The 17,999-nt window shown below is 41.1% G+C and overlaps 1 protein-coding gene across 4 annotated transcripts in view; it reads left to right on the top strand.

The window, feature by feature from the left end:
* Positions 1 to 221: 221 nt before the first annotated feature.
* The window catches only part of CASK (calcium/calmodulin dependent serine protein kinase), a 196,164-nt gene continuing 178,386 nt past the window's right edge, over positions 222 to 17,999 (top strand). For 3 of the 4 annotated variants that reach the window (XM_042866616.1, XM_042866615.1, XM_042866614.1), the window contains exon 1: positions 223 to 366. In XM_042866616.1, coding sequence (XP_042722550.1) covers positions 308 to 366 — 59 coding nt within the window. In that variant the 5' untranslated portion in view covers positions 223 to 307. Of the gene's footprint in view, positions 367 to 17,999 lie in introns of all 4 variants that reach the window. The other variant, XM_042866613.1, reaches the window with a different exon arrangement.

Genomic DNA, 17,999 nt, shown 5'->3' with positions numbered 1-17,999 from the left:
GAGCTCGCGCCGCCCCGCTGAGCCGGAGCCGCCCGCCAGCCCGCCGCTGCCGCCGGGGAGTAACCGGGGGAGGGAGGGGGGGGGTGGGGGGAGGAAGGTGGGGTCGCGGGGTGCGTGACACGCGCGGCGGCCCGAGAAGCGGAGAGCCCCGGCGGTGGTAGCGGCCGTCGGTTGCGGCTGTTGGCGCTGAGCGGCGGGGGAGCGCGCCGCGCGGTGGGGAGCGTGCCCGCGGCCCCCCCGCTTCCTTCTCCTCCTCCTCCTCCTCCTCCTCCCCCCGCAACCGGGGCCGCCGCCTGACGGGCGGACCATGGCCGACGACGACGTGCTGTTCGAGGACGTGTACGAGCTGTGCGAAGTGATCGGCAAGTGAGTCCCGCGGGGAGGGGGAGGGGGGGGGAAAGGAGAAGGGAAGGGGGGGGGAGAGCAGAGCCCCCCAACCCCAACGCGGGGATGCTGTGCTCGGCACCCACCTGAGTCGCGGTGCGGGCGGTCCCGGCGCGCTGCCCGCCGCCCTGAGCTTGGGGATAGGTGGTTGAGAGGGGGGAGGGGGGAGCAGCTCCGGTGCTTCCTCAGCCACCATGATCCCCGCCCGGCCGCCGCGCAGCCTGGCGCTGCCCAGCCCTCCTGTTCTCCTCCCCATCCTCGGCACACCCATCGTTGGTTGCCTACTGGGGAAGGATCGCCGTGGATCCACCTATCGCTCGGGTGGCCGTGCCCAGGTGTTGGCTCTCCCCGAGCCTTGGCGCACAATGAGCGGCGTGCTGCTGGCGGTGCCCCTGGCACCCCGTGCTCGCGCGGATCTCTGCCTTCCCTCCGCTCTCCGGCGGTGCGTGAGGCTGGGGGAGAACTTGGCTTCTCCGGTGTCCTTATGCAACTGTTACTGCGTGCTCGTGTCAAACCTCGGAGGTCGCCGGCATTCCCCGTCTGCCTGTTTTGGGCCACGCTCCTGTAGGCTGCACGGAGATGACAGCTCTGTGCGTTACCACACCAAGAAAACGCAGAGCATCCCCCAAATCAGATGGCGCTGAGCGGGAGCTGAGCTCCCCACTCTGCATTTTCGTGACTGCCCGGTTTCAAAATCCTTTTTTGTTTATTCGTTGTGTTCCACACGCCTCCTATGGTTGTGCTTGGCTTGCGTGAAAGATGTAGCAGTGTTGCTGCTTCCCAATTGTCTGTGTGTGTCTGACTGAGCAGCTGAGATTGCTGTGGGAGCCTTAGCATGGCACTGCTCTGGGTGCCTGCAGCTCTTTCTTCCTGAGGATGAATTCTACAAGAGCGGCGTTCCCTGTGTTTTGATTATAAACAAAGAGTTTATCCGCATGTATTCTCCCTCCCGCCCCCCACCAGTGTGCTTTTCAGTCTCTATCTGCTGCTGCCCGCTTTCAGAGCTCAGGCTAAAAATATTCTGGAATTAATCTTTCCTGAGGATTATACTAAAATGCTTGTCTTGGACTTAGCAGGTTACTTTGTTGTCAGCTGAAGTTTCAGCACTCTGCTCTGTCATTTCACATGGTATTACCACCTTTCCCCTGCCACAACTTTTAAAAATAGGAAGCTTAGAGGGCCTTGCTTGCTGTCATAAGCTGAAAGCTCTTGTCGGTTGTTCATGAGGAGCTTATGTAGCTGAGAAACAAAACTGTGATGAAACGTGTTTTGAAGATGATTTTTGGCATGCTCCGTTCACAAGTGGTTTTATGCTAACCGCTGCAGTTCACACACTGCTTCCTCAGAGCTGGGTACCTTTAGAAAGAAGGTGAAGTGCTTCTGCTTGGCAGGACTGCGTGTGCCTTTAGAGGATGGCTCATTCACAGCCATCCAGATGTTGGTGCAGCTCCGATGACTTTTGGTGTTGCAATATGAGAATTTTGAAGGGATCCAAGGTTCAAAACCTGTGAATTGTGAAGCTTCCTTAGCTGGTACCTGAGATTTAATTATTCTGGATGTGTTGCGATGTAACTTGATCTAACAGATAAAACGTTGGGTTGTAGGAGCACAGTGCTGCTAAGAGCACTGTAACAGAGCAGGGTGGATCACTGAAGATAGTAGTGGTGGTGGGAAAGGGCTTGTATGCGGATGTTGTGTCCCTCCTCTAAACAATAAACTGTACAGTTGTATAAGTAGCATTCCTGTTTCTTTGCAGTGCTACACAGGTGAATTCTGAGGAATCGGGGATGCAGCATCTTTATTTAGCTTTCAGATCTTTGATAACACCTCGCTCATCTTCAGGCAACCTGGAGAAAGACTCTGTAAATCTGCTTTGAATTGCTACGTATGCATCTGGCTAAACGTCTTTCAGTGGAACATCAACTAAACGTCTGCACCTTCCTGTGATTTATTATTGATTGATTGAGTAATCTGGTTCTAGCAAATAGCACATCCGGCCCTGATTTGTGTTTTAGGTTCATGAAATATTAAAGTATATGATTTATCTTTCCTAAATGGGTAGTTACCACTGTCGTTTAAAGTAGTAAAAGGTATTTCCAGAAAAGCTGTGGGAAAGAGATTTTTGAACTGTAAAATAACTGAATATTTTGTCTGACTTCGTAAGAGAAATCTCAAAGTTCCCATACAGTCTACTTGAGAAATAAGTCCTCTGTGGGAGTTTCCTTGCTGGTAGTATGCGTTCCTATTTGTTGAAGCTTATTCTGAACTTTTGAATAAACTTTAAACAATTTTAAATACAATAAACTGATAAGACTTATTTTGTATAAACACAGTGATAATAGCTTTTTGCTGGAGTGTGGAACAGTAGCTGTAATAGTATACGAAAGAATTGATTGGAATGACAGAGTGATGAATTGTTTATTACGTGGCATTTAATGTGTTTGAGTTCTGCAAGCATACATTTTTCATTCTGAATAGATAGAGGATAAAAGAAAAGCCAGGAGGGATTGAGAGAATTTCTAATCCGTGTTTCCTTTAGAAAAAAATTGAGGGCAATTTACATTTGCATACCCTTCCAGTATTCCAATTTCTTTGCTGAATGCTGTGGAGAGATAAAAATTGAGTAATAAATCCAGTGTCTTGTTAAACTTTTTAAAGTGGCATCTGTGACGCTAATGTTAGTCATGTGGTTTTACTTCACCAAATGTGTGATGTTCTGGGTTGCTGTCATATATTCAGAGTTGGCTGGCACAAGCATGCTTCAGTGCAAGAATTCACTGGGGGCTTCTAGCTTGGCCTTCAAAAACACAGTAGTATATCTGGGAGTAAAAGACACAAGCCTGCCTTGTTTATTTTTTATTCAAACTTGTTTCCAGTTAGCTTTGAAGGGATTTTCCCTGCGTTGATGAGAAGTACATAAGCTAAAATATTTAAGGCTTCCATTGTGTGGATCAGAGCATGCATTTGATTAACAGGCTGCAGATAGTGGTGACAGGTGTACTTCTTTTTCATTGAAATTTGCATTCAGAGCACATTGAGTGGTTCTCAAAACTCTGTGTTGGTGTAGGGCTGAAACACCTTGCGTGAGAATTGTTCTTATAATTGGAGCTCTGTGTAAATGTAACAGAAGTCTTCGTTATACTGAAGACAATGTCTGTCCTTAAGCTAGAACAGACAAAGTTGATATTGAACTTAGAAGTCCAAAACATGACTTTTATGACAGATACCTTCTTCTGAGAGGACTTTATCTCACATTAATGGGTTTTGCTTACTGCACCTATTAAGACTCACGTTGGTTAATGTAAGCTTTAGAGGGGTGCTGTAAAAACTGTCTGATCTGCCTAATAATAGGATTGTGTGTTGCTTCAGTATAGTTTCCTACATTTATATGTATCTCCAAATTTTGAAGTTAGAAATACAATGTGATAATGTTGATAAGAGTTTCTGTTTAAGTGTGCATTGGTCACAATTGAAATCCTTAAGTCTTCATCTTGATAGTCACGTGAATTAGTTTTTTATCTAGCACAAGTGGGCTGTAAATTTGTACAGTTATTGTGTGTAGTAGTGGTACAGTTGCTGGCATTTTTAGTACCCAAAAATAATGTAGTAGTTGATGCTAGTGCTGCTGTAGTTTCAGGATGTTCTCTGCAGTATGTCTAGGTTCAAGTTAGTTGTTCTCTGCATTGCATGCTGAGGATTTCAGTTTTTCATCCCTCCCTCTTCTGTGCTGGGCTTCTCTGCTTGGGCTCTTCTCTCTGGTGAGGAGGAGGAGTTTGAGTGTCTATGGTCTGAAGGAGTTCCTCTCTTCTCCATACTGGCAGTGCCGGAACATGGATGATGTGAGGGAAGGGAGGATGGGATGATGATGTCTTGAGGCAAGTGATGGGATTTTAATACAGGGTTTTTTTGTTGTTGTTGTTTGTTTTTTTGTTTGAATTAAAGTATGGGGGCCTGTTTCCCATTCTGAGGGGATGGGAGGAGAGTGATTGTGGTTTATCTTGAGCTGTTATCTTGAAATGGACATGCTTTAAACTTATATCCCAGTCAGAATGGTTAAGAAAGTGAGGAGAGATCTCATGGACTCCGTGTCCAAGAAATGGAAGTATGGTGACAGCAAAACTCTCTCGAATGATTCTTATTGCTTCAGTGATACAGTACATCAGCATTGCCTCTGTTTTCTCTGCATGGCAGTGAGAATAATACTTTCATCTCAAATGTGCTTTTTCTCTAGTGCACTGTTGAGGTTTTGCATCTTGTGTAAAACCAAAGGATGCAACTGCTGAGCATAATTTTGACAAAGCAAAGAAAAGCATGAAACAATTGCAGTGTGTTCTCACTGTTCAGGAAGAGGGAGAAGGAAGGGAACTTTTCAGAGTCACGGAATGCTGTCTGATTTAGCTTTTTAATTCCTTAGTGCTGTTTGATGGAGTGGTGGCATTGGTGGACAAGGCAAAGGGCGACTGATGTCATTTGCCTGGACTTGAGCAATGCCTTTGACGTGGTCCCCCACCACGTCCTTATCTCCAAATTGGAGGGATATGGATTTGATGGGTGAGCCACTCAATGGATAAGAAATTTGTTAAAAGGCTGCAGACAGAGGGTGGTCATCAATGGCTCTATGTCCTGGTGGAGGCCAGTAATGAGCAGCGTCCCCCAGGGGTCTGTCTTGGGACCGGTGCTCTTTAACATCTTTATCAATGACATCGACACTGGAATTGAGTGCACCCTCAGAAAGTTTGGCAGCACCAAGCTGAGTGGTGCGGTTGACACGGTGGAAGGAAGGGATGCCATTCAGAGGGACCTCAACAGGCTTGAAAGGTGGGCCCCGGTGAACCTGATGAGGTTCAATACAGCAAAGCACAAGGTTTTGCACTTGGGCCGGAGGAATCCCAGGCATCTGTACAGACTGGTCCTTGAGAGCAGCCCTGCAGAGAAAGACCTGGGTGTCCTCATGGATGAAAAGCTTAACATGAGCCAGCAGTGTGCCCTTGCAGCTCAGAAAGTAAATGGTATCCTGGGCTCCATCAGAAGAGGGGTGGCCAGCGGGGACAGGGAGGTGATTTTCCCTCTCTGCTCTGGTCTTGTGAGGCCCTGTCTGGAATAGTGCATCCAAGTGTGGAGCCCCCAGTACAAGAAGGACAGGAAGCTGTTGGAGAGGGTCCAGAGGAGAGACACGAAGATGATCAGGGGGCTGGAGCACCTCCCCTGTGAAGACAGGCTGAGGGTGCTGGGCTTGTTCAGCCTGGAGAAGAGAAGGCTGCGGGGTGACCTCATTGCAGCCTTCCAGTACCTAAAGGGAGCCTACAAACAGGAGGGGAATCAACTCTTTGAAAGGGTAGATAACAGCAGGACAAGGGGAAATGGTTTTAAGTTGAGGGAGAGAAGATTTATGTTGGATGTCAGGGGGAGGTTCTTTAGTATGAGAGTGGTGAGGTGCTGGAACAGGCTGCCCAGAGAGGTGGTGGATGCCCCGTCCCTGGAGGTGTTCAAGGCCAGCTTGGATGGGGCCCTGGGCAGCCTGGTCTAGTATTAAATGGGGAAGTTGGTGGCCCTGCATGTGGCAGGGGGGTTGGAGATTCGTGATCCTTGAGGTCCCTTCCAACCTGGGCCATTCTGTGATCCTGTTTGAAATACTGGTGTTCTAATATATGTCCAGCTGTTTTCTGTGTTAAAGTGTTAAACGGGTTAAAATGAATGTGTGGTTTAAGTGTGAGGTTATAATGTGTGTTGCTCTAGAAAACTACCATATACAGTTGCTGGACTATCTACATACCTAAGTTATTGTGCTACAGATTTTAACTGTTAATACTGACCTGGTTCTGCTTATGAAAGTCTATCCAACTGTAGCTGACCACATATTTTAATTCCACCTTGTGTTTGCAGAGTTAAGCATTTGAATTGGTACTCTCGTCCATTTTCTGGTGTTGTTTTGATAAGCAGCTTCTTTCCTCACGTGCATCCTTATGGTGTAGACAAGCTGTGATAACTGGGAAGTAGAGTCGTTTTTAGGAGGGGAATTTCGTCTAGGAAAGTATACTGAGATTGTGCAGGGGCTTTGCAGATATGTTTTTGTGCTTTAACACCTAAGAGGTGGAAGCTTTGAATGTAGGAGCAGAGGAGCAACAGCGTGCAGAGTAGTCCTGAGTAATTTTAGGCGGTGAGTTACTTGACATATGACTTACTGGCTCCCAAAATTCTGTAGAAGCTGTCTTAGAGAAGTCGTGGGACAAGAAACTGTCTTGATTTGGAGATCTGCTCAGTTAATTGCTTAGTCTTTTTATTAGCATAGCTCTGTTGCCTTCTAGAATGGGGCCTAGCCTTTAGAATCCTAGCAATCCCCGACTGTCTTTTCAGTTAAAATGCAATGGTTTGTTTTAATGAGTGATAGAGAAATACTAGGAGAGGAAAAATCTGTATTTTATGTCAACAGCCACTTATGTACTTAGTCCTCTGTTTGATACACTGGCCTTTTTATAGTCTCTTATGTAGATGTCATGACAATGAATGGTAATTGAGCAGTATTAACTGCTTATTATGTATTAACTGCTTATTATATTGTGGTGTTTTCAAAGATCACTTTTCAGAAGGCTGTAGTCATATTAAATGTGTCATCTAAGGAATGGTGACTTCAGAATTGAAAGGGGTTAGTGTTAAAACTAGGTATTTCATTCCAAATTATATAGTTAATTTTGAAAGTAAATCTTAGGAATTCTCCTGAGAGTGAATCTGTTTTTTAATAAATAGTGTGAAGATGTATATACAGTACGTATGGTGTATGCATGGCTAAAGTTCATGGCCCTAGTAATTTCAGAAGTTGGCCTGATCTCTTAAGATACTGTACCAGTCAGATAATATAGCCACCTACAGAACCCCAAGAAACACTTTATTTTTCTTTGTGTTTATCAGGTAAGTACATAAGAAAATACCTAGGTAAGGACACCCTAAGCACAGGACAGGAAAGCCTTCCTTTCGAAGTAGCTGTAAACTGAAATGTGTTTCAGAGTGTCAGATCACTGTCTTGTTTTAATAAACTTCTACTGTATTTGTAGCAAAGTGTTATTTCCTGGGAGATGCCCAGTGGTGTCCCATTCTGTCTCCCGTGTCAAAAACAGGAAGGCACAGCAGGTTTGTCATGATAGTGTTACTAATGTTCAAGCCCCGTTTTTATCCACAACTTCAGTTTTTATTATAAACATGGCCAAATGAGGTTTGAAATACTTGTTGGAGCTTGACAATGGAGATGTTTGAATTATAATGAGGGTTTAACTTTTTTTTTCCTTCAATTTATACAAGAAGCAGATGTATCCTTTCAGAGAAGCAGCTAGAAAACCATTGCAGGATCAATGCAGGACTGAGAGAATCAAGGACTACTTCCTAATGTAGTTTCACATGACAGAGGTGACCCCCACTTGGTTAAGATATGCCTTGTTCTTTTACTTTCACATCTTTGCGCTGGAATAGGGTAGGAAGGTGTAGCTAGTGATTTACTACACACCTCCTGTCTTTTACTGCAGTGTTCCAGGTTCAAGTAGGACTGTACTCTTTTTCCAGGCAGAGGACCTGTCAGTATTTTTGTCATCAATGCTTTGTCAGTTTTGTATTTTGACTCAGTCTTTTCAGAAACTAGTAGTTGAAATTTTGCCGTGTGAAGGCATTTGATGCATGATTCTTACGCACTCAGAACAGTCACTGTATGTGCCTTAAGTTCTGAAGAAATCAGAGACTTCCAAATAGCATTAGGTTAGTTTTTCACATGGCTCCTGCACCTGTTTCTTTGGCTTTTTGATGGCATGTTAACTGAAGGTAATCCAGTTTCCTTTTTGACAGCCATCCCTCTATTCTTTGAATAGTGTGCCTGTAGGCAATTGCTCCTCACTTTTAACATTGAGAAAATTTCTAAGACTATCTGAATTAATACAACTCTGAAGAGTTTGCCTCTGAACAAAATGTTCAGAAGTGAAATACCAGGTATATGAGTACCTATTCTGGCTTAATAGGTGTTCTGTGTTTCAGTTCAGTATTTTAGGAAGTGCTTAGAGCTAAGCTGAAAAACTGCTTGTCTCATCAGTATCAGTTCTAATGTAGCTGAGATTGAGTAACTCTTGTTGTTTTAAAGTGTGTCTTCCTGGGGAACATGTGGTTCTTCATTGTTAATTCATGGTTAATGGTTCTTCATGTGGTTAATTCAGAACTTTGCTTAAACTCACTGTTGCCAGGGTTTGGAAGGTAGTTCACATTTGGATATTTTTAACCCAAAGAGCTCTAGAGGTAAAGAAAAAAACTGTTTGTGTTGTGAGGCTGAGGCTTCTCAAGTGCAGTGGCTTTTAAGATATTCATTGAGTACCTTTGTATGTGAAATCTGCCTTTAGTCATGTATCTTCTTACATGGGTATGTAAAGCATCCATTTTTTTGCGCCTTCAGGATTTAGTATGGGCTCTATCAGTATTTAAGCTGTTGTAATGAGGAGGGGAAAAAATGCTTTTACAAAGGTGGTCCCCAGTTGATAACATTCTGTCATCACGTTTGGATGTTCTAGCTAAAAAGAATGTAGGTTATTCTATCATTTTCATCCTCCTCTAAGATAATTCTGCAGTTGCAGCTGCAAATTGAACTGTTAGCTGCTTTCTTATCTTGGGATGATTTTTTGTTTGCTTGTTTTGGCCTCAAATGTTGTTCCCTATTCTGAATGGAGGGAAATAGTTCTGAACAGCAGAAAAGCACTGACTTGTTTTAGTGATCCTTACAAGTGTATATGTGAAGAACCATTATCTCTCTCCCCCACAGCATAGATAAGGGAAAGATGATACAGAAGGTGGGAGTGAGGATAGCTTAGGAAGAAGACAAATGTAGGGAGTGCTATGTTTTAGAGATAGAATCTTTCCTGAATTGGTACTGATCTGACCTAGTAACTTTTCTTGGAATGGAGGTTTGCCAGGGATAAACTTGAATCCGACAGAACCAGATAGGAAGAGTTTGGATGGGTTTACAGCAAACATCTTTGGGCCCTTGGGTGAGGCACTGTAGGAGTATATGAGTGCGATTTCTCTGATGCGAGTTGGATTAAATTTCCTGTTGCTGGAAGTCTTGCTCTCTTCATGTGCTTCCATTCCCTGCTGCATGATCCCCTCTTCCTCTGTGCCAGCTTTAGCACCCATCTGATCTGTATAAGCCAGGTGTACTATGAAGTTAGGTCATTTGTTGGGTGAGTTATTTTTCTGTTGGCTTTACTGGCTCAAACTGATCCACAGTGCAGTAGCTCAAGGTAGAAGATGTAGGAACAGGAGTGCAGCATTTCTTCCTTCCCCCCACCCTTGACATCAGTGAATACTAAGTTAGGCCACATCATTAAATACTTCACTGTACATCTCATATTTTTGTTTTTTGAATACTTGAATTAACTCCTTGATGCATATTAGCTTATGATATGGGTAGTTTTATAGATGCTCTTCAAGTGTTGTGTTGCGTTTTGTTGGGTCCTTTAGGACTGAAGTATTAGCAGTTAAAGACATAAATTGCACTCTGAAGCCTAAGTGTGCCCAGTGTTTGTAATTCCTTTTAATTTTATATTAAAAAAAAAAACAAAAAAAAACAAAAAAAAAAAACCTGTTGTTTCTGGTTCTGATATGCTTATGTTTGAAAGAACTCATAACATGGTTAGAAAAAGTCAAGGAATTTAAAACTAAGTTTTCTTGACCTACCTTTTTTCAGATTTGGTTTTGCTATAAAGCTAAACTTAAAATATATTGTATTGAACAGAAACTTGGTCTGATTAAAATACTTGCCTGCAAGGGAGGGAATTCTGTGTTAGAACATCTAGATCAAATTTACATTGAAAAGTACCAACTTCTGCTTACAGAAAACATTGTTTTCCCTTCTTTGTACCCCAAACTTTACTGTGTTCCTGCAAGCATCCTCATTCCAAAGCTTTGGTGCTTATAGAAATGAAAGCAACAAAGGGGGCTTTGAAAACTGAAGGTCAGACAGAGTTGTTCTGCTCAGTTACAGCTATTAGATTGTTTTGCTTTTTCCTTCTTGGAAGGAATGGTTATCTTTTGGCAGGATTTCAGGGCTGTTCAGCTCTTAAGGTTCAACTGTCTTTAAAAGCATAAAGTAAACAGGGTGCTTAAAAATGTCAGGAGCTTTTTCTCTAATCTTAGATCTCAAGTGTGTCAGGTTTTTTATCAGTTGCAGGCACTTCTGATTGGAAAGTATTCAATACTTCCTAGCTGCCATTGAGACAGAGTACTTTCTGAACTCTTGCAGATATATTTTCTTTTTCAGTTTCTTAATTTCTTACTTGCTTGAAGTTTTCAGAGATCTTAATTATCTGTTGCTCTGCCCATTAGGAATGTTTTGAAGTAGATTGTTGGCTGTAAAGTTGGCTTCCGTGTGTTATGTTCAAAATACAGTTCTCTTAGAGTAGGAACTGGGAATCAGATTTCTTCCCTTTTTTGCCTAGTGAGCGTGATCGTGATGGATGTTCCTTTTCCTTTCTCAGTGATCTGGTGAATTTAAAATTATTCCATAGTAAGTCATCTGGGAGTGCTGATAATGTCTTTGTCTCCCACATCTTCAAGCCTGGCGAATGCTTCTTCAGGCACTATGTTGGAGGGAAGGATTTTTCAGTGGTGCAGTCTGGTTGGAGGCCCATAGCTAGCAGTGTTCCCCAGGGATCGGTACTGGGTCTGGTCCTCTTCAGTATCTTCATCTGTTACTTGAATGAAGGGATAGAGTGCATCCTCAGCAAGCTTGCTGGTGTTAGAAAGCTGCGGGCCAGGCCGGAGGGTTGGGCAGAGAGGAACCTTATGAGGAAAGGCTGAGAGATCTGGGACTGTTCTGCTTGGAGGAGACTGAGAGGGAATCTTATCAATGCTTATAAATATCTAAAGGGTGAGAGGCAAACGGTTGGGGCCAGGCTCTCTTCAGTGGTGCTCAGTGATGGAGCAAAGGGCAATGGGCACAGATTGGAATGCAGGAAGTTCCACATGAACGTGAGCAAGAAGCTGTTTACTGTGCGGATGGCAGAGCACTGGAACAGGCTGCCCTGTGGAGGCTCCTTCTCTGGGGATATTCGAAACCTGTCTGGACTCCTTCCTGTGTAACCTACAGTAGGGAACCTGCCTGAGCAGGAGGGTGGAGCAGGAGGGTCCAACCCCTTGGATTCTGTGATCCTTTGACTTGAATGTGTACCTCCCAGTTTCCAAGTGAATTTTCTAACCGTTTTTGATATGTTTTTTTAATATGCTTGGCTCCTTATGTCTTAGAATTAAATGGCAAACTCAGATGCATGGAGTTCAGCAGAGAGATGAGAAACTTCTGTGATTCTTTTCCTGAATTTTTTTTTTCTTTTCTTTTCTTTTCTTTTCTTTTTTTTTTTTTTTTTTTTTTTTTTAGAATAGATCTTAATTTCCTGTATTGCTTATGTGTTTTTTGAAAGCTTCGGATCTTGCAGAAAGCTTTGAGTTGAGAACTCTCTTCCTGATGCTGACCTGCCAGTCTGTCAGCAGTTGTTACTGTTGCAAAGCCAAGGAAAAACACTGCACTGTGGTTCGGATACATTACATGGCTGGAGCATTCAGAGATGGGTGGTGACTTCTGGGATTATTGATGCATTGTAGACTTAAATGTGAATATTTTTGTCAAAGCTATTTAAAAATGCTTTTTCTATTACTTGCTAAAAACTGCTCTAAGACGTTGCATTTAAGGAGAGGGAAGGAAATCCTTACTGTAGCTTATAACTGTATTTTCTAATGGATTTTCCAATTTTTTGTCAACTGGAAAAAAAAGAAGTAACCTAAAATATTTAAACGAGGCTGTAAGAATTATTCAGAAGTTTTCTTTTTCATTTAACTTCTCTTCCCCTCAGTTGGTAGCTTGAGACTTTGCTGCCATCTCTAGTTTCTTGAGGAAATTCATCTTGATTGCTCTTCACTCCTACATTTTGGTCAGTACTCGTAAAGTAAGAAACTTAAGCCAGTTTTCATGAGTGACCATTGTTGGAAAAGATTATTTTTTTCCTTTAGAAAATTTGAAGGGGTTTCTCTAAAGAGAAATATCTTGTGCTCTTCCCTGCCTTGTCTTCATATACAACAGTAGTTACTGAGCAGAATTTTAGCTCTTTAAAGATGCCTGCTAAAAATTCATGTCTTAATCCTGTTCTATGCCTTAACTTTTTAATTGTAGTCTATTTTCTGTATCTTTAGTTTGCTTTTGGACATGAACGTATTATCTCGTGCTGACTTTTAAATGTATTTTTATTTTAAAAATCTGGTTTGTTCTTCTTTCCCCTACTCCTGTGAGTGCTATGAGAATATTTGGGAGACAGAGACTGTATAAAACAGAATTTTACTTCCAATTTGAGTGTCATTATACCTTAATGTTTTAATAGTGTCTCTGCCTGTTTTCATTTGTTTAGCAATTCATGTTTTTATTACAAAACTCTGTTACAAGGCTGTTAAGGGTTCTTTCAGTTTGTTGGCTTGTTTGTTTTCCCTCTACTTTGCCTTATATCTCTTCGCATCAATCCTTCTAAATGTTATTTCAATGTATGTGCTGGGAGACACTAAGATCCTGTTTAGTTTTCTTCAGACCTGCTGGCTTCCTAGCAGACTGTAGGATGTCTGCCAATCAGAATGTTGCTCCCATGGAAACTGCAAAACTGAACTGCAAACTTAGCTTCAATTTTAAATTTCTTGCATCAAGACTAAAAAGAAACAGATTTTAAAGAATTGCAATTACTTATTGGAATGCTGTAATAGAAGTACTACCTTAGCATGTAGCTAAATCAAACAGGGGAAGTGAGCCTTCTGCTAAGAAAGCCAGAAGAAATGAGGACAGTGGAAAACATGAAATTATACAACTGTAGATACTCTGTAATGCTGTATTCTTCATTGCTGCTCTTCCTTTCCTTCACTGTCATCACTGTTTGTTCATCACATCTTTCTTCCCTTTATCTTCTCTTCAGTGTTTGTGCTTTGCAGCCTGTTCGTGGTGTGGCTAGGCCAGTGAGGGTAGATATGAGTAAGGTATGAATTTCAGAACCCATCAACAACTTTTCATGCTGAGTAGTCTAACATCTTTATTGCTTCTTACCCTTCCTGCAATGCAAGACTGATAGATTCCTTTCTGTGTGTTCAAGCAGCAGCATCCTTTCTCATCCAGTCAGGTAATAGCAGTCATCTGCTCTTGTTATCCCATGCAATCAGTTAGTTGAATGCAGTTTGTTGGTAATTACCTCAAGTGATCATTCTCTGGTAGCTGAAAACAAATTATTAAATGTGAAATCTAGAAAAACAAAAAGCCCAGAACTGCCTATTAGTCTGTTAATCATTTCTTCTGTAAAAAGTAAAGGTGTCAGGAAGTGAATTAAAGAACTTCAGTTTTCAAAGCAAAATGAGTTTAATGGACTGCTTTCATGGCAGTCATCTTTTTATCAGTTTGCTTAACTGCACTTAGATATGTGGGTTATTGTCTGCTGTTTTCCCCTCTTTATCTAGTGAGGATGTATCAAGCTGTAACCCAATATGTAGTTTAGGAGCGTGCTGTATAGAGTAAGTACAAACTTGCTTCAGTCTTTCCTATAGACTGAATATCAATAGAAAAAAAAAATCTTTTTCACATCTTTCACCTTCATCGAATTGCTGTGGATGTGGGGATATAAGCGACTTGAAAAAAAAGAAAGTTTATGTTTTTCCTTTCTGCTACTTTTACTAAGCTGCTGCTGTTCTGCAGATTAACTCTTGAGATCTCAGGAATGGAAACTTGCGTGCCTACTGCCTGTGTTCAAGGTCCTCTTGCTTCCAGAAATGCAAACCTACAAGGGGAAGGAAGGTTGCATCTCCAAAATCTGAAAAAGTAGCATGTCTTCTGTAGTGTTGTATTTGTTCAGAGGAAAAGCTTCACAATAAGCTCATTTGAAGGACTGTGATACTGCCCTGTTAGTAAATCAGCTTACATGCTATTTGGAAATGTGTTGTTTATAAACTATAACGAAGTAGGCTGCTCTTTAAAGATGTGCAAAAACCTTTTGAACAGCATTCTTTGGAGCGGTTCAAATGTGCTAAGTCAAAATTCACATTTGGCCAAGTGCTAATTAAGTGTTTTTCTTCTTCAGAGTTAAGACCCTAAAAAGCATGCACAAGTCTATGTTCTTGTCTGCTTTAATGGATATGAGCTAAAATGTTGTGGTCAGTTTATTGCTCAGAAAACTGGCGTATTTAACGCATACAATGGGAATGAGAAAATGGTTAGATATGATATAATTTGAAAGCCTTTCATTTTCCTTATGGGTAGGTATTGATTATTTCTTTTTACTTATAAATATTTTTAATTGTTTCAGGTGTTTTTTATATTCTCCCTGGTCCTATTTCTCATTAAAGTATAATTTGTCAGAAAGGAGTGTGGCTTAGTATTAGCAGGCTAGTAATTGGTAATGTAGGCATGCCAATATTTATGGTGGTGTTTTTGACTGTTGGCTGTTTTTTGTTTGTTTGGTTTTGGTTTTGTTTGGTTTGGTTTTTGTTTGTTTGTTTTTAATACAAATTTAGTGCCATTCAGAATGGACTAAAGAAATAATGCTTTGCTTCCTAATATTAAGTTGGGAATGAGTTGCTCATTAAAATTGAGTAGCACATTCTCCTCCATTAAAATGAGTTAAAATGTTTTTTTCCAATTTACTTCTTGTCACAGTCAGGGTTTTGGGTATTATGATCTTGGATATGCTTGTGAGAGATTGGATTTGTTGATGACAGATGGAATATAACTGACCAGAAGGGGCAAGAATCTTATGGGAAGCAAGCTAGCTGGACTGATCACCAGAGCTTTAAACTAGATTTGATGGGGGAAGGGAAGGACTTTTAAGTGACAGAATGTTTGAGGAGTGCTGTCACTTTATGAAGTAGCAGGGATAAATCTCAGATTTTTTACAAAGGATCTTAGAAGCACTCACTGACAAAGGTTACGTGGTCAGTGTTCCTGGAGGAACAGGAAACCATGGTCCAATTAGAAAGCTCTGATTTAATTGCTATTACAGAAATGTAGTGGGACAAGTAGCATGGCTGGAACATAATGATCAAGGACTATGAAGAGAAAATTTTCACTCAGAGGGTGATAAGGTGCTGGCATGGCACCAGAGAAGAGGTAGATGTTCCATCCCTTGAGGTGCTCAAAGCCATCAGGCTGGATGGAGCCCTGGGCAGCATTATCTGACACCTGATTTAGTAGTTGGTAACCCTGCCTGTGGCATAGAGCCTGGAAGTAGGTGGTCCTAAGGGTCCCTTCTAATCCAAGCATTTCTGTGTTGTTATGGTTCTGTGACAGAGTGTAGAGTGGTAGAACATGCTGGCATTAAAACTTTGCAGTTGTCATAAAAGCAGTTTATTTAAATTACAGTCCGTGTTGATCACATAAATAGTTTATAATGCTTATAGAGCATATGAAAATCTTAAATTCTGTGAAACGGCCGTTATTTCCTTATGAAGGAAGTTCACAGCAAATAGTGGAAGATGTTCAAAATACATTAATGATGCAGATCAAATTGATTCAGCTTTTTCAGAAAAGTATTGCAAGCAATTGTTTCTACAGATGTTTATAGTTTTAGTAACATATAGTTATATGTAACAAACTTTAAAAATGAAATTGTCAGCTAGTGTTCTTTCAGATGTCTTCCTTCTATCTTGTGGTTTATTTGTCACTTCTTGTCATCATTTTACAGTTTTATACCTATACTAGACCGAAAGGAACAGAATTAAAAATTGGGATTAAAAGGAGTTTTGTTTCTCCTTCCTTCCCACCCTTCCCTCTTTTAAGTTCTCCACTGCATTATTCTTCAGGGCTTCTGGCCAGTTTTGCAAGTACAGTGCAATTACTCTTCAAACCTTCATTTTAACCTGGATGGAAATCGGGGAGCACTGTGTGAACAGACATGTATCTTCATTTAAACGCTTAATCCTGGAAAACAGTTGATAACAAAGAAAATTGTGCTTTTTTTTTTTTTTTTTTTTTTTTTTTTTTTTTTTTTTTTAGAAGGAAAGAGCAGATGATAACTTTTTTTCTTTTTTCCTCCCCAACCTCTCAGAGATTCATTTTCTACTTCTCAGCAGAATATGTGGCTGTGATATGACATACTTTGGAGCTGGAATATACTAATGTGGGAAGGGAATCACGGTTTTGGCTCCTTTTCATTGAGGCTACCTTATTGATGTGCAGAATGTGTGTGGTGTATGGATTCTGGTTTGTCACAGAGGAGTGTCATATAGTAAATGGATTAATCTGCCCCTCGAGTGTCCCATGTGCAGAATTTTATGTGAACCAGGCAACTATCTTCTCTGAGTGATTAAAAAAAAAAAAAAAAAATCCAGAAAGAGGAGTGGAAGGTAAAAAGAGTAGGAGTTCACTAGCAAGTTTGGATATGCATATTTAAAAAAAAAAAAAAAAAAAAAACAAACCTTATTTTTAATTTGGCATCGTCTTTTGGCTTTTACTTGAAGCCGCATTCAGACTCCGCATAATGAAGCAATGTTTTAAAGCTTTATTACAGACAGATTCTTGTGGCAAGGACAAGACTGTAAGAGTGGAGTTTTCCTAGCCAAATAAAGGGAATCCTTTTTTCTTACAGCAGGCAACGAGCAGTCAAGATGGAAACGGAGAATTTTGGAAATGTTTGTCAACCATTTAAAAGTAAAAATAAGAGAAATAGAAGAAAGATGTAGCTACCTTAGACATAGGGTTAAACTATGACATCCCTGACCTATAGCAAATTAGAGCCATATATTCCATATATTAGAGCACACTCTTCATGTAGTATATGATTTGATGTTGGCCATAATAGGATCTGGTTTTGGCTGTAGCAGTTGGTGTTGAGTAAGATTTCCATAATAAATGGGGAGACCGTTTATTCTTGGGGGGAAGAAATGCCCTTGGCTGAGAGGAGGTAGTATTTATTCTCCAGTCATGGTCTTCAGAGAGCAGAAAATCAGCAAGATCTATATCTGAGATACGCAGAGGACTATTTTATTTCTTTCAATTGCACATTAACTGAAAAATAAAGCGAGAGAGGAGATTTTGTTCAATTTGTAGTGTGCATTTGTGCTAAGAATAAGAAAATGAAATTTTCATGAGTTTCTTTTGTGGGGGCTACCTCGGGTTCTGGTTCTAGATCTACCAACTGCTTTTCAAAAGAATGAAGAGAGGAAAAGATAATGTGACCGTCTTTTTGCCCATTTCTTATGAGCATACCACTGCATATTCATGTAGTGGTAGTGGTAAATTAGACTTTTTTTTTTTTTTTTTACGAAGTAGGCTAGATTTAGAATGGATGCTTTGACCAAGTGATTGAAGATAACTTTACTGAGCTGCAGCAAGATCCTTGTTCTTATCAGTACATTAAGTACTGAAATATGGCCTAAGCTTACCCAATAGTATTTTACAAGAAGCTGATAACTATCTGAGAGGAAAAAGTGTTTATTCATTTGTTTATTTTTAAAGCATGTACATAGCATAATTTTTTCATTTTGGGAGAGTTTTCTACAGGCTGCCTGCCATTAAATCCTGCCTTTCGGCATTCAAGCTTACTCCAGCTGTGAATGTTCAAGCAGTGTAGCCTTTGAACTTTTTT

This window comes from Lagopus leucura, unplaced genomic scaffold, assembly GCF_019238085.1.
Source record: "Lagopus leucura isolate 7727_CA_CO unplaced genomic scaffold, USGS_WTPT01 Super-Scaffold_100001, whole genome shotgun sequence".
Taxonomy (NCBI): domain Eukaryota; kingdom Metazoa; phylum Chordata; class Aves; order Galliformes; family Phasianidae; genus Lagopus; species Lagopus leucura.
The sequence above is the reverse complement of the archived record's forward strand: the minus strand, read 5'-3'. Positions and strand labels throughout refer to the sequence as shown.